Source organism: Micrasema longulum, unplaced genomic scaffold (genome assembly GCF_059751315.1).
Source record: "Micrasema longulum isolate JH-2025_06_02 unplaced genomic scaffold, ASM5975131v1 h1tg001543l, whole genome shotgun sequence".
In the NCBI taxonomy this organism is placed as follows: domain Eukaryota; kingdom Metazoa; phylum Arthropoda; class Insecta; order Trichoptera; family Brachycentridae; genus Micrasema; species Micrasema longulum.
Genome location: NW_028278726.1, coordinates 1 through 16,863, shown reverse-complemented (window position 1 = coordinate 16,863; position 16,863 = coordinate 1). Strand labels below are relative to the sequence as shown.

At 33.8% G+C, this 16,863-nt stretch overlaps 1 protein-coding gene across 2 annotated transcripts; it reads right to left on the bottom strand.

Annotated features, from left to right (window-relative positions):
• Nucleotides 1–2,474: 2,474 nt before the first annotated feature.
• Nucleotides 2,475–16,857, bottom strand: LOC148274964 (ferric reductase 1-like). Of its 2 annotated transcripts, XM_088236364.1 has the most exons (7): nucleotides 16,815–16,857; nucleotides 14,348–14,405; nucleotides 13,279–13,432; nucleotides 11,460–11,552; nucleotides 9,113–9,225; nucleotides 6,097–6,189; nucleotides 2,475–2,614 (listed from the first exon to the last, which is right to left on the bottom strand). In XM_088236364.1, the coding sequence occupies exons 1-7, from the start codon at nucleotides 16,847–16,849 to the stop codon at nucleotides 2,519–2,521; spliced, it is 642 nt and encodes a 213-aa protein (XP_088092490.1). In that variant the 5' UTR covers nucleotides 16,850–16,857; the 3' UTR covers nucleotides 2,475–2,518. The 2 variants fall into 2 exon arrangements, 1 of the variants encoding a protein (XP_088092490.1); XR_015824150.1 differs by lacking the exon at nucleotides 9,113–9,225.
• Nucleotides 16,858–16,863: the final 6 nt, after the last annotated feature.

Below are 16,863 nucleotides of genomic sequence, written 5' to 3'. Positions count from 1 at the left end.
ATGTGTTTTGATAATGTAAAATAATTTTATCTCATTTCGGCCATACTCTTTATCAATTCTCACGATACTAAAATCATTCCAATTATCATTCATTTTTTGTTAATTCCCTTAGTAACTTTTAAGAATCTCATTTTGTTGAAGTAAAATGTACTGTTTTGAAATTGGAGAGTATTAATCAAAACTGGTTCATACAAGGTTCAAAATGTAAGGTTTTTAGAAAGCTTTATAGAAATAACCCGTCTAAAAATGTAACATTTTATATATACCTATATTTAAAAGATTTTTTAACCTTTTTGTAAATACATTTTACTACTTTCTTCGAAATACTGAATTTTAAATGACATTAGCTAGAAAACTTTATTATATGAATGACATGTGAAATAGCTGTTTGTTAGCTAATACTCGTTAAGTGTTAGGCGTCTAATTCTAGTTAAGTAATCAGATTAAATAATATGTAGGTTGTATTAAATATTAACAAGTTAAGAATAACACTTTCAAATACTATGTTTTGAATGATATTATCTTCGTAATCATGTACAAAGTATAGATGTGTTCTGTAATAATTCTAAGTATACTAAAAGAACAAATGAACAAGAAAAAAAACATTTTTTTCTATATTATTAATTGTATAAGTAATGGGGATTGAACATTCAATTTTTTTTTGTTACTGATTGTCGATATTTTAGAAAGAAAAAACACAATAACTGATTTTAGTTACCCTCCATTTAAAAGCTTCTCAGTACTATTTATAGCCCTTTTATAGGTCCTGTCAGATAAACAGATCTGGTGGCTTTGTAAAAGAATTTGTGGCCATTCCAAAGAATCGATAGTGTCCAATCCCAGTCAGTGGAGAATTCACTTCTCTCTTTTCTTCAATCCGATACGTATTACGTACTTCTGGGTTACCAGATCAGATGCTGAGGCTACCAGAATTAAGAGAACCCTATTGGGCAGCTTTTCTCGTTTGGCAACGAGCAATTGCTTGTATGTGGGCACCGCCAAGGAGGCTCGGGTCCTCAGATACGGTGTGCGGTATGTGGTGGCCAAGCTGTATCATTTTGTAATGTTTGATTCCCGTATTTTCAATTTTTAGCATAGTTATGTATGTAAATTGCCTAAAACTTAAATATTTCTGAATGTTTGAGAAAATACAAATAATACTCCTTTAAGGAGCCGAAATTTTAAAAATGTGTATTTATGATTATGTAAAACATAATATTATTAAGTTTTGGACATACTGTTGATTGATTCAGTATTAATTTTGTGAAAATATCAAATAAAACATTTAATATTTCAAACCGCCTTTTTTTGAATTTGTGAATTTAATATTACGATATTACCTACCCTTCATTCACAGAAACTGGACCCATGACACGAGCCCACTGCGTTATATCCCATGATTGGCCCATTTCACACCACGGCAAAAATCTATTTAATGCCTGGCAAACGCAAAAACCAGCGCACCATGATATCGACTAATCTCTAGTCGATTTCCTTTTGCAGGATTTTTACCTTAGAGTACTCGCTAAATTTAAATAATGATTTTGATAAAATTATCATTAAAATCTTTTTTGTAAAGTTTTGCTATATTTGGTGGTCCCATGGCCCATGGCTAGTGTTGGGGACTCACGAATCAAAGGTCCGAGGTTCAAACCCCACTCTACCCCAACTTGATTTTAATTTTCTAATAGTGAGTTATTTACAATGAAATGAAATGAAAATGGTCACCAAAATTGAAATATTTGGGTAAATTTTTAGAACGCTAATATTTCTTTTTTATTTTATTTTTAAAAAATAATACACTGAGGCGTTTTTATTGGTATTTTTATTAAAACCATTTAATTGGAAATTTATACAAAAAAAGAAAAATATAAATATTATCAAATTTAAATAGGTACAAACGAATCTAATCAATAAACGTCAATTCACAATAATTTTACCGTGCCGTTTAGATTAAGATGATATGTGTGAAATAGGCTATTCTCAGTCGGATATCACAGGGCTGGTCTGTTTATTTGGAAATTTTTGTAATAATGAATAGACTTTCAATTAAATGTTGATTTGAGTTTATGTAGGTATTTTTATTTATGTCAAAATCGAAATTTATTTTGCCTCGGAGCATTTGAAGGGAACTCGTCAAAAATGGGCTCATCGACAAAGAATAATTTTTACAGGAGAGCAAAAACATAAATAAAAACTGCTGTAAGTTCTTGTCAAGTATATTATGCAATGTGCTTGTTTTTATGTTATTAATAGTATACAATGAGCCCATTTTCGTCAAGACTTCGCGTTCGTTTAAGTTCGCATCAGATTTGCCAACTAAAAAGGCGTTCCAGTGTTGGCAACCTGATAATGTTTAATGAAGTACTTCTCTCTCCGCTACGAAGTAAAGGATAAAAGAGGAAAAACGCAAATATCATATAAAATAATATAATTTTTTAAATCCTTTTTTTTTATCAAAAATAATATCAGATAAGTTTCACTTTCATATTGACAAATAGTATAATCCATATTTATTTCATATTGACAAATAGTATAAAACAATAATTGCTAAGATGCACCATATATTTACAGTAGCATATATTATTAGAGACACTTTCCGATATCTTGAATACTGCAACAAAATAAAATTATTATTTGACAAAGATGAATGGGAAAACAATCAAAGAGAGGAGGCATAGGAGGCATATGAGACATAGAAGGCATATGAGGCATAGGAGGCATATGAGACATAGGAGGCATATGAGGCATAGGAGGCATATGAGACATAGGAGGCATATGAGGCATAGGAGGCATATGAGAGCTTAAAAATCATAATGATAAACCCCTGCAAGATATTTATATGTAAATATCAATTCAACCCTGTTGGTGAAAACTCTTGCTGAAAGTTCACTGTAATATATTATGGAAATAAAAGAAAAATGATACTTTAACAGGAACGAAGGAGCATATGAAACAAGTGAGGCTGAGCCTCACTAAAAAATCATTGCTATTCACCAGTATCTAATTTGTTTTTTAATTCGCATTATATAAACATATTATTAAAAAAAAATTTTTTTTTATTTTATTGTACTTTTACATTGCTTGTATTTTTTTTATACCGAATAATGTTCCCTCACTGGGGTGTCCCGTGCCGAGGGAAACATTTTACAAAAATGTGAAACATGCCTAAGATAATAATATTTAACAAAGTTATGAAATATATTTAACAAAGTTAAAAAAATTAACAAAATAAGAACAATAAAAAAACGCAATTAAACCAATTAACCTAATTATAATTAACATAATAAACAAAAAAAAAACAAAAACATTAATAAAAAACATAACCAATTTATATAGACTAATTAATAAAATTCATAAACAGTGCATACATTTTACATATTTGGCTTGATCCACTCATCGATCTGTGCGCAACCCACCTCTACTATCCATTTCTTTGTAGCAATTTTATATTTAGAGAACTTAATTATTGTCCTTATGGATAATGGAAGTAGATTGTACACTTTAACCGAGTAGTAGGTCAATCCTCTTTGACCAAAGGTTGTATTTATTTTTTTGCAGCATCAGGGTGGAGTATCTAGTAACTATTGTATTTGTAATGGAAGGTAGATAATAATGTTTACGTGCGTATAGTAACAAAGCTTTTGCATAAAGTTGTTTTATAGAATTTATATTGAGATTTTCAAATATACCGAGGGAGCTATTTGTGATTGGGACTCTTAGGATAATTTTTATTAAAGCTTTTTGTCCAATTATTATTTGCTTGATCAGTGTGTCACTTGCACATCCCCATCCAATTATCCCATATTCCAAAACTGATTGAGTAATTGCGTAATATATTTTTACAAGTTCTTTTAGGCTTATTATATTTCTTATAGTTTTGAAAAAGTAAATTTGCTTTTTCAATTTATTTTAAATATGATTAATTTGATGAGTCCATCTTAAATTCCCATCTATATAAATTCCCAAATATTTAATTGAATCTACTCTGTCCAACGCTTTACAAATGCATGCAATATTCGTAATTTGGTTATTATAATTACAGCTGTGAATAGTTAAGGAAAAATTTGGATTACGTATAGTTTTGTTATTAATTTTAAATGTTATGTATTTTGTTTTCGAGTGATTTAGTGTTAGATAATTTGAGTCTAACCATTTTTTTACTAAGTTGAAGTCATTTTCAGCCTTTCCAAATACAATATCCCATGAGCTTCCTTAAGATAGTATCACAGTATCACCAGCAAAACTAATTATAGAGCCTTTTATAGATAAGTTACAAATACCATTTATATAGATAAGAAACAAAATTGGTCCAAGTATGCTTCCTTGAGGGACGCTATATGAAGTTTCGGTTTCATCGCTAGATTTATTATTCATCTTTACTATTTGCTTTCTGTTTTTCATGTAACTTTGGAACAGTTCCAATTCCTTATTAAGGATTCCTATATTCCTAAGTTTTTCAAAAAGTATGTCGTGTTTAATAGTATCGAAGGCCTTGCATAAATCGAGGAAAATACCTATACATTTTTCTTCTTTGTCAAGATTATCATTTATGTAGCTCGTTATTTTGGCTATTGCATCTGATGTTCCTGTGTTTTCTCTATGTCCAAATTGTTTAGGAGATAGTATAGATTTTTTTTCAAGATAGGTAATTAATTGTTTTTTTATAACCTTTTCTACTATTTTAGAAAGGGTGTTTAATATGGTTATTGGTCTATAATTTATTATTTCCATCTTATTACCCGCTTTGAATATTGGTACTATCGATCCTATTTTTAGATTATCTGGAAATTTACCTTCTTTTATTCATTTGTTTATTAAAAAGCAGAGGGGATGTAGTATGTCAACTTGAATAGATTGTAAGATTTTGCTAGTTATTCCATCGGGACCGGATGAGCATGTAGATTTTAAGGAGTTTAATATTGATTCTAACTCTTTGATGTTTGTGGGGTTGAATTTTAACGTGTTTGGTGATAGAGTATGAAGATAAAAAACTAGCAACCAATATAAAAATGCTCAAAGATGCCTACAAACATGGTCCGTACTGTGTTATTTACTGTAGGTACCTACTTAACATTTACGCATATTATACTTATCCTTCAAATCTGAGCTTCACTAGAAATTTGGTATCAAAGACGCCACTGTACTTAAATCCACAAATTTGGAAAAGCTTTGGAATAACCAGTTTCATCCCTTTCGCGACGTCTTTGAGACCAGTATCTTTATTATAAAATTCAATGTATTTAAACAAAAACAGTGAGGATAAAGGATTTAAAATAATACTGTAATTTTATTTTATTTCAACAATACACAAATTATTTTTGTCTGAAGGACCTTTTACAAAGTGTTAGGGGTTAAATACAAGAGTTTATATTAGAATGTTTATTTACCTCATATTGGGGTGACATGATTGAACAATATACATACTGTACGAAAAAGTGTATATTTGTATTTAAAAAATATATATATCATCGTCGAAAACCGGTAATTAGGAAATATTACATACTACGAATACCGATAAAAATATATGAAATGGATTTAGAAAAATTAATTGAATTAAAAAAAAAATATATGGATATTGTGGAGACATGTTTTCATACATAACTTTAAAAAAATATGTCCCTAGAAAAACGCGACATTTTTGGCCTTGACAATTGTGACGTCAAGATTCGTGACGATGTTATATAATTTAAACGGTTACAAACAAATTCAAAATTAACATGAATCGTGACGTATTAGGGGCGTGGCCAATGCAATGACCGTTTTTGCGGGAATCAAAAATTATAAATTTAAATATATTTTTTTATGTGTGTTTGTGTTTACTAATAAGTAGAAAAAAATATTTTTTTATTTGACGGTATTTCATTAATTGTAAAAAAGTGATATTTTCCTATTGAATATATCTAAAAATATTTTTAGGTAAATGTTCAATTTTTCATAAGAAAAATCAATTTTATTGAAGATAACTTTGTAAACTTTTCATTATAATACGTAATAATTTAATAAAATAAATTATTTAACTAAACCACAAAAATATATATTACAAAAACATTTTTTTAGTAAATATGTAGACCAAACATAAAATACAATACTTACTGGTTGATCAGATTGAGTATCTTGACTGAGAATAACTTCGTTGCCATTTTGTTGTTTTTTATCCATTTTTTTATTACTTAGATATGAAGCAATCTAAAACAAAAAAGTGGGTAATTTTCATTTGCTTGTGCTTTACTAAGTTAGTACATAACATATTAAGATAATTACATAAACTTTAACCATTTATAGGACACATCTTTTGTGATGATTTACGTCTTGCAAACTTAGTAAACTATTTTCTTGAGACTGATCTACTAGTGTATGTTATTACGATACTCTTGTGACATAAGAACACAAAAAGAACTGGGAGTCTTTTTTATTCAATATAATATAGACATTATTACAATATTAATACATTATAAAGAAAACAAAGTATTAAAATATATTTTGTCCCGATAAACTATTCAATAATAGTTTGTGCGGCTAGAAATAGCGGGCGCCGCATTCAACAGGATGAAATCTGTCTGGAGATCAGATATTTACTCAAGAAAAACTAAATGCCGCCTATATAACGCCCGCATAAAACATATTTCCTATACGGATGCGAATCGTGACACCTCCAGGACCCAAAACAGCAAAATTCTAAGTTTAGAGAATAGGTGTTTTAGAAGAATCTTGGGTGTGCGGTGGATTGACTTTGTGAGGAATGAAGTAATAAAAGAACGGACGCAGCAAACTCCGGTGACAACTGTCATCAAGCGGAGGCGATACGGTTGGATAGGCCATGTGCTGCGGATGCCTCATGAGAGCCTTAACCACGCTTGCCTACTTTAAAAGGCATCGGGTTCTCGATGTCCTGGACGTCCACTGCTGACAGTTCGTCGGCAGTTCGTGTCAGAACCACGGGACGCGAACCCGGCTTGGGAGGATGCACAGGAGCTGGAAGCCGAAAGAGATGCTTGGAGGATCTTTGTGGACACCATGTGCTCCAACTAGGGAGCGAACATGGAATGATAATGATGTGAAATAAGACTTATTATTTATGGGAAATATTAGAAAATAAATACCTTCATTTTGGTGGTATATTAATGTACCACTTTGTTCTGGGTTTTCTATAACGGGTAAAGTAACTTTACATTTATTTATAGAGCAATCTCTTAATCTGTCTTCATTGGAGAGACGTAGAACTGAGATGGACCTTATATGCATTTTTAAAATACTTAATGCTATAAGTGATGTCCCATCTCTGTTGCAATCAATGTCTTTTCATGTTCCCAACCGTGTCACCAGAAGTCAAAATCTGCTATTTATAAAATCTTCTAAGAGCAACTTTGGTTTTTATGCCCCAATGTCCAAAATGTGAAGATAAGTCAATTCACCACACGACTTGGAATTCTTTGGGATAGATCTTCCGGCTTTTCGTAGATCTCTTCGCGACTAAACAGTGTGGGATGAAGTTGGATTGGCATGGTTTAGCTCGAAGTCTTAGGTTTTTTATTTTTATGAGTATATTGTATACAATTATTGTTTTGCCCTTGTTTGTCTTTGCTAAATAGTTTTATGTTCTTTTTGTTCAGTTTCTTGCATTTATGTTTCTTCATGTAACTATTGTAATTGGCTTAAGCCGTATATATAATGAATAAATAAATTTATATTTGTTTATTTTTCCGCACATATATTTACATACAAAAATACACTTTAAAAAATAAATCTTAATTATTTTTTATTGCCATCACAGCGCTGCGATCATAGTTTCGCGCATACGTGGAATTTACCTTGACCTATTGAGAAAGAGTTGACGCTATAATGAGTTAGCTGAATGTTGTATACGCTTCATGGTGCTTGTTTGAAGTGCCGAATAAAATTTAAAATCCTGCAGCTTGTGAGATAAGGTCTGTAATTCGTTTCCTTTGCAAAGAACACTAAGCCAGTCCACGCTCATGTACAGATCTGAGGTGTACGGAGAATAAGTGATGAGCGTATCAAAAATTGTAAATAGAATATACTGTAGTAGTACTGTGAATTAATAAAGAAATGGTAAAGAGATGGGTGAAACAGTTCAATGAAGGCCATGATAATGTGCATGATGACGAACAAATAGGTGTCCACTTTTATGAAGAGGTAATACAAGATCTTATGCCGCGCTATGATAAATGCCTACGAAATGGTGGTAGTTATGTAGAAAAACAGCTAAAGGTATCATAATCCAAATAATTTGCCAAAAATACAATGAATCTTAACACTTTGTATCCCGGAGCCGTGTAAACACGTGATTATATAACTACGCGTTGTGTTCCGGTCCCGTGTTTTCACGTGATTTGCCAGCTGTTCAAAAAAGTGCATTTTATTGACATCTAGTGACTTTTATTAGTAATTTTTGGCTGCTGGTAAACTACGTGAAAACACGGGACCGGGGCACAACGCGTGATTATTATAATCACGTGTTTACACGGCTCCGGGATACAAAGCACAAAAAAAGCAGTGAGACGCTGTAGGTATATATGCGAACATTGAAATGTGGCTCTCCAGAAAGGCTAATGTTGGCAAAACTATCATACAAAAATTACTTATTAAATTGTTTCAAATAAATATGAGAAGTTAGAATTGATTTAACTGAGTATTTTCATAATTATTACACGTTTAAGAAACCTTTCGCAAAGCATGAAATTTCACAAAAATGTGCCGGGCACAGGGTGAATTCTATGTGTATTCGGCCGGTGCTAAAGTGTAAAAGGAGAAACTCGTTTATTGACTAAAATACATTACTATTTTTTTTGCACCACAACAGGCCAAGAGGCCCAATTACAGCGGTGAATTGCAACACAGAACACCCAGGAATCGAACCCGGAACCTACCGTGCGTGAGTCAAGCGTCTTGGCTACAACACCACGGAGGCCGCCATTTTGTATGAGTGAAACCGACAGGAAGACCCACGGTCTTTAAAACGGTTCGGTCTAAAAATGTTATGGCAATATATATTTTTTTCCTGAATATGTACATAAGTACGTGTTTTCTTTAACTTTTCAAACGGAACTTACTATCAGGATATAGGACTTCAAAACAAATATCGACTTACTGCTAAATTTCCGTGAGTTGCTATGTAGGATATAACAATCAAAATCAAAATGTATAGCCCCATGACTGGAAGTTCCCCCTTTTTCAAAAACACTCCGAAAAATATCGTGACCACTGAAATTAAAATAAATAAAAATAAAAATTAGGAAGTGTTCATAATAAGCATCAACAAGTGCATTTAATTTTATTAGGAACAACGGTGGCAATACATAATAAGGTTTTCTGGGTTATTGTGCCGTTCCCCCTCTTTTCCGACGTTTTGGATCGCATTACAGCGTTTATTATCAGGGGTGGTATTTTGAATCTTCTCTACATATTTTGTACCAGCGATTTAAATTCATGATCTTTTTAACATATTACAACAAAGATGAAGAACACCTTAGAGAAGGTAATATAGAAGTCTAGGCATCTACAGGGCTTATTATTATTATTATTTAGTTCTATGACCTGTCAATGGCTGGTTTAAGTGGCCACTTTACACACTGTGTAACATTCACCATTCTGCCCATATTCGAACATCTATATTCCTTCAATTCTTTCATATGTTGATGTTTGTGAAGTTAAAGAGCTGAAACCTTTATTTATGCGTGTTAGATTCATCTAATTGAATTATTTCACTTTCAGACTTCTATATTACCTTCTCTAAGGTGTTCTTCATTTCTGTTGTAATATGTTAACATAAACAACTCCCCAGGGAGTTGAATCCAGTCCTTGTCTACAAAAATTTGGATAAACCTAAAATATTGTTCATGATCTTTCTTTCCGGTCGTCTCACCAACAAAGTGGTGTACATATGTAGGAATACGATTTTTAAAAATGTATTGAATTTAATATTGTTTTAGTGTTAAACCAAAAATCTAATAAAAAGAGATAAATGGGTAGAAATTATAAGGAATTTAAGAACAGAATCTGATTGAGATCCACAAAAAACAAATGCTGTTTGTAAACATTCAAAAACAAACTTTTTTAATACACAAAAAGGGAGAGTGAGGTTACTGACTGCATAATAAATGTAAACAACGAATGTCTCGAGCAAGTAGAAGAATTTGTGTATCTGGGAAGCATGTTTTCAAGAGATGGAAGAGTAGAAAAAGATGTTGAAAGAAGAGTGAATGCGGGAAACAAAATGAACGGAGCACTAAGCACAGTAATTTCTAATAAAAATATGTCAATCGAAGCTAAACTGGCAGTGCACAACGGAGTTTTAGTCCCAACACTTATGTATGGAAGTGAAACATGGAACTGGCAGAGGAAGGATGAAAGCCGAGTGAACGCGGTTGAAATGCGATCTCTTAGACGAATGTGTGGGAAATCAATGTATGACAGGGTTACGAATAACGAAATCAGGCGATTGTGTAAATCTGAGACAAGTATAATTGATAAGATTAAGAAAGGGTCTCTGAGATGGTTTGGTCACGTAGAACGAATGGACGACGAAACAATGCTAAAACAAGTATATATGGCGAAAATGAACGGCAACGTTAGACGAGGACGACCAAGGAAGACGTGGCATGATCAGATAAACTAAAATCTTAAGTCCGGTCATGTCAAAAGCAGACGGATCCGAAGGGCATGTATGTCAAGATGTATGAATGTGGAAGAGGCTAGGATTGTATGCCAGGATAGACGTGTGTGGCGGTCCATTCTCTCTGCCTACCCCTACGGGGAAATAGCGTGATGGTAGTAGCAGTAGCAAAAAACAACATCTTTCCATTTTTCACAAATGCATTCTTCTCGAATGCAACGCTGGTAGACCGATAACTTTTTTTTTTATACATTCGATTGAAGATTTTAATATTTACGAACACGCACAGCGCAAAGAGCTATATTTCTCTGAAAACCACACGTAAATCAGTTGAGCCGTTTAGGAGGAGTACGGTGACATCACATGTACAGAGGAATTATATATATTTTTTTTTTTTTTTTTAAAAAAAAGAAATATTTGCGTTCTTATGATTTACCCAAATATTTAATTTTGAGGGCCATTTTCAACGAGTTGTAAATAACTCACTATTAGAAAATGGAATCGAGTTGGGGTAGAGTGGGATTCGAACTACGGACCTTTGGTCCGTGAGTCCGAGACGCTAGCCACAGGACCACAACCCGATATAATTGGTTTCATCTAATGTATTTACTAGACTGATTTGGTCCGTGAATGGGAAGATTGGGTGGGAGCTTCGCCCTCAAGCTCTTCATTACAGAAGGTTTCAATTTTTCGCTAGGTACTAGGCATATTAAGTCACACAATGCGTGCACATCAGCTCAACTGGTCTCAACATCGTAGCAAAAGAAAAAAATCTCATGGAATGCGATTTATTCAAATGAAAAGTAGAACAAAGAAGACATACTTCCTAAAATGTGTGCTGCATATCCTAATAGACCATGAGCCCAATTGAAGATCACTCTTTTTGGATTATTTGGATGCGGTCTGCCAATGGCTACTGAAATAGGAAAATACTCATATTAAAATGCATGCCAACCTATTATTTGAATGAAATTGTTTCAAAAATCCCTACCAGAGCGAAATTACGTTTTTGGGAATGGAGTTGTAGTTACATGTTTTCAGCGCGTATAGTATAACTAACCATATAAACATATATTAAAAAAAAAAATTCAACACAGATGAAGCTGTTGCGAATATTTTGATCATTATTATGAAGTGCCTTTTACCCTAACTATTAAAAGACTGGTAAATAATCCCTTTGCGCGCGGTGATGTAATGTTAAAGACGGAATATACTTAAGTTCAGACATTTGAAAAAAAAAACACGGAGACAGACTGTTTAATATTTCCCTTTGCATCATTTATGCAAATAAACGTATAATTTAGCCCCGGTTTAGCGAAATAAATTAACAATCATAAATACGTCGCTTATATTTTTTAAATTTTATTTTCATTTATTTATTTAACTTTTTGCACATAATGTTATTTGTACATTGGCGGGCTTATTGCCAAATGGCAATTTCTTCCAACCAACCAATAAAATTAAAGTTTATTTTTTATAATTCAAGTAACAGAACATATTCCATAGAAAAAAGATTAAAAAGCCAAATATATGTAAAAATAGAAATAAACGTATTTGTTTATAAATTACCATAAATCAAAACTATTGCTCAATGGGAAAAAGGAAAAAAGAGGAAAGAGGAAAAAGGAAAGGAGGAGAGATTAAGGAAGAGAGAGGAGATGTTTCTTCAGACGTGATTTTAGCAGAGATAATGTAGTAACATCTTTGATGGTGGATGGGAGATGATTCCACAATCGAGCCGCATGGACACTATATAAGTTAGAGAAGAAAGAGGAATTGTGTATGGGTATTAAAAGAGTGAACCATGTAAAACATGAACTGATAAGCGTTGAAATTTTTCGCGCAGGTATATAGGAGCGTTAGGACTATAAAGTACATTGAACAGAAGTGAGAGAGAGTGATAGTCTCTCCGCTGTCTAATTTTGAGCCACTATATTACGCGTGTGCGTCCCTCATCACTGTCATAAACCGACTGAATCTGTTTTACAAAACAGCCGCCACAGAACAGCGTCTCTGTCTTCCTTATTATGAGTTCTATCTTCGTGCTCTCTCTCATATAGATATGTTGCTTAATTAGCGGAAATTCATTCTTCGCGCAGTAAGGATAAATATTGTTTGTATTTACACCCAGCGTAGTCATACAAATTTTACTTTCCAAATCCGTTGTAAAAATGTCCATTTGAAGATTACAAAAAATACGACATCATCATTCAAAAAAATAAGAGAGATATATCAAGTCTTGTGTCATATGTCGGACTAGTGTGACATCACAGCCACACAATAGTTTAAAAAAAACCGTTTTTAGAAGAAATAAACATTTTGAATATAAAGTTAACAAAAATAAATACAGTTTTTTATGATTGGATTCTATAAAGTATGATTATATCGGCCTATAGTCGGCCTCGTAGTGTAGTGGTCAGCGCTTTTGCCTACCACGCAAGAGGTCTCGGGTTTGATTCCCAGAATGGTTGACATAAAATATTTATTCAAATGGTGTTTTTACACCACAATATTTCATAGTCCCTGGACTGGCTCTTGAAGCGTAAGACTGATCATCGTACCTTTATGTAACAAAAAATGACCAAGATAAGCTGCGATTGGTGTACCATGTGCGGAAAACGGAATTATTATGATGGTTATACCAAATGGTTGTATGAAGCAAATAACAACGGTCGTCAATCCTAAAATGGCGTGAGGATTGTCTCCAGTAGCAGTCCATCCATCCAAGGCTATCATGATTAGAGTGAACCCTGCCAGAGTCAGAATCCACGTGGCAGACATCAGGTAACTGTGGCCCTAAAACATTAATAAATCCATTATAGATATCTGGTTTAGGAAGATATTTTTCATCCACCATTTTGGTCCTTTGAACCGGATGTGAATCAGTGACTTATGGTACTCCCGACTTTATACTAACTAGATTGGCATAGCTAATACCAGTAGCAGTTCTGAGATATATCTACATGAAAGAGTGCGGGTATTATCCTTGGCTCTATCCGACCGAGTTTCTCCAGGGTATGCATGGCTACAACAATTTAGAGACTAGAAGGAATGTGTATTTGACTACACATTTTTATCCATTGTTGCGCGGTATTGTCGATAATCCTGAGATTATGATGAGCATTGGTTTGTATGTTCCTGATAATTACCTAAGACAGCGTCAACATAGATTGTTTCATATTCCGATATACAGGACCAACCTGCCGATCATTATGCCTGTTAGAAGTGCTACCGCTATGCTGAACAACATCGCTCTGGATATTGATCTGTTCCATGTATCCGAAGGGGTTTTCCGGAGCAGGATTCTCCTACTACTTTGACATGAATCTCTTTCATGTATTTTTTTTATTTTTCATAATATGTACGTATTTTGGATTTTCTCTTTTGGATCATAAGAGAGTACTTCAGTTCGTGTGGCCCCCAAATCATTGTATGCAAAGTAGAGGACGCGAGGTCTGTATGCAAAGACAGAGTGATGCGGCGTTCTATCCTCTCTGCCTATCCCTAAGGAGAAACGGCGGGATGATTTGTTCGTTTGTTGTTTGAACGTTTTTCATTAAGAAAAATGAGTTTTTGAGAAAAAAATATTAGGATTTTTTTAATAGTTTGCCTTAAGGAATGTTTCACTGATGTTTGGCGGTCTGGCCCCGAAACACCCAGTATAAAATATTTAAATTAAAAAGTATGTAGGTATACTGTATAAGTACTCACAGCAAACCAAATTTCGTTTCCACGTAGTGTTTTTCCTACCCAAGTTTTTCTGTAATACCTGAAAACAAAATTGTTATTACTGTCTGAAAGTTTTATGTCAATGCAGAACAAAGTAAAAAAGAACGGACGCAGCAAACTCCGGTGACAACTCTCATCTTGGCTGAGCCATGTACTGCGGATGCCTCCCAAGAGCCTCAACCACGCTTGCCTACTTTACAAGGCATCAGGTTTTCGACGTCCTGGATGTCCACCGCTGACTGTTTGTCGGCAGTTTGTGTCAGAATACGAGACGTGCACCTGTCTTCCCAAGTCTACCCTGCCAGAAATTGAACCCAGTGCCTCGATTATGAACGCTATCTTCATCTCTATAAATCGAGACGGTATTTTTAATTTCTGTTCTATCTGTATCTTACCTCGGTATGTTCCACCTACTTGTCACATGATCGAAACCAGCCAATGGAATGACCGCAAACAATTAGTCCGCGTTCCTTACGTCATTGACATTTAAAATAGTTCTCATATATAGTTTGAATAGGCTTCTGTAATAAAAAGTGCCCACTTCAAAGGGATTTTAAACTCTAATAAATCTCAATTCAGGCAAAAAATGCCCACTTGAACATGAATTTTGTATGACTTTTGGAAATCCCTAGACGGTACGCTTAACGATCGTCTGTGTGTATCTACTGATCGACTACAAAGCCGGCTTCTTAAACGTCTCGATACATACACTCGGAAAGGTAGTAAAACAGATGGAAAAAATATAATGACTAAATTATTTTTTAGAGTAGTAACTTTCTAACGCCTAGATACTCTTATATGTTAATAGGAAAAAATCTAGCGACATTATTTTCATATTAAGGCGTTTGTTTTATTAAATTGATTGTTATGTCGGAATTTAATTGGACTTCAAAATTTACTTATTTGCTTTTAAGAAAAAAAGTGCCAACCTCAAAACGATTAAAAACTTTAATAAATTGAATTGAATAGATAGACGTATCGAGGGGTTCTATACCCGTCGATATAAACCGATGACTTACATCAAAACTTGATGGTGGAGGTATCGGTAGAGTACCTTTATAGTCGGTTGGGAGACTTTTATCTTCAACTATGACGTCATACTGAAGCTATGTCATTTTACAGCGTAGATATTTTTACCGATATCTTTATAATCGCTTGAGGGAATATATCTTCAACTATACCGTCAAGGTGAAGGTATGACGTCTTTATCTTCCCATCATAATCGAGGCCCAGGGCCCCGATTAGAATGGGAAGAACATTTATCTTCAACTTTATCTACAAAGTAAAATTTAGTTTTCTGTATGAAAAGCAGAATATAAATACATTTTGTTCTTCTAAACATGTTCAACTATAGGTTTTCGATGAAGATATTTTAAATGTTCATGCAAATGTACTAATTTTCGTATACAAATATCGTTTTTTCTTTATAGACAGTCTAAGATAATTCTGTTAACTTCTGTAATCGGGGCCCAGGACCTCAAAAACGACAGGTGAACGCGCCAAGTACTTCACAACGAGGCGGACGTATCTCCACTTTCCGTATTCCTCAAAAACGCTTAGAGACCAAATCCGCAATGAAGAGATGAGACGGACCTGTGGCATCAAAGATCGACGGAGAAGAGCAAAAATAAGATTTTCGACAGACCATGTTAACATAATGGACCACTCCAGAATGCGTTACATCGCAGCTAATGAAATTCCACCTGATCAGCGTCTTTCTTATAGACCGTTTAAAAGTTGGAGAGACAGTTGGACCTCAACGTTCCGAGAGTAGCAGCTTTCTGCCAAAACAGACAACAGATCTAAATGAAGAGCGAGAAGAAGACGGTTTCTTTATTCAGGACTTTCGACGAGTCAAAAACACTCTTTTCCACACACTGAACTCTATTCTTCATTCGCCCAGATAAATATTTAAAAAAATTGAACACTATAAATAGCGATCCAAATCTGTTTTAACAGAGATATAAAACATTTTTGAGAAATAAATATGAAAATCTAGGTAAAAGTGGCTACTGTACACACTGACCACACCATTCTGCCTATGTTTTAAAATCCAAATTTCCTCAAATTGACTGTTGACAACCATCTGCTGACAACCAGCTGAAACCTTTACCTATGTTTAAACCAATTGCCTAGTAGGGGAATTGGTTCAGCTGAATGAATCTCACGCGTATGATAAAGGTTTCAGATCTTTTACTTCACAAAAGTCAGATGGAAGAGTTGAGGAAATGTGGATGCTTAAACATAGGCAGAATGGTAATTGTTAGAGTGTATTGACTTACATATTGCCTTCTCAAAAATGTTTTCTCTCTCTGTTAAACAATTTTATATCCGAATAACTCCCTAGGGAGGAGATCCAGCCTGCCTGCAAAAGTTGGTACATACTCAAAGCATTGTTCATATAAGTATGACTGAATTTGGTGACAACAATTTATTTGTTTTTGTGTACCTTGGTAGAAGAAATCCAACTGTAGTAGTTCCCATCCAAGCTATCAACA

Bases quoted from the DNA above. Each gene is read 5' to 3' on its own strand.
- LOC148274964 (XM_088236364.1), bottom strand. From the start codon at position 16,849: ATGGGAACTACTACAGTTGGATTTCTTCTACCAAG. The intron at 13,433-14,347 runs GTGAGTACTTAT...TTAATGTTTTAG, and splicing joins GAAACGAAATTTGGTTTGCT to GGCCACAGTTACCTGATGTC. The intron at 2,615-6,096 runs GTAAGTATTGTA...ATTTTGTTGCAG, and splicing joins ATACTCAATCTGATCAACCA to TATTCAAGATATCGGAAAGT.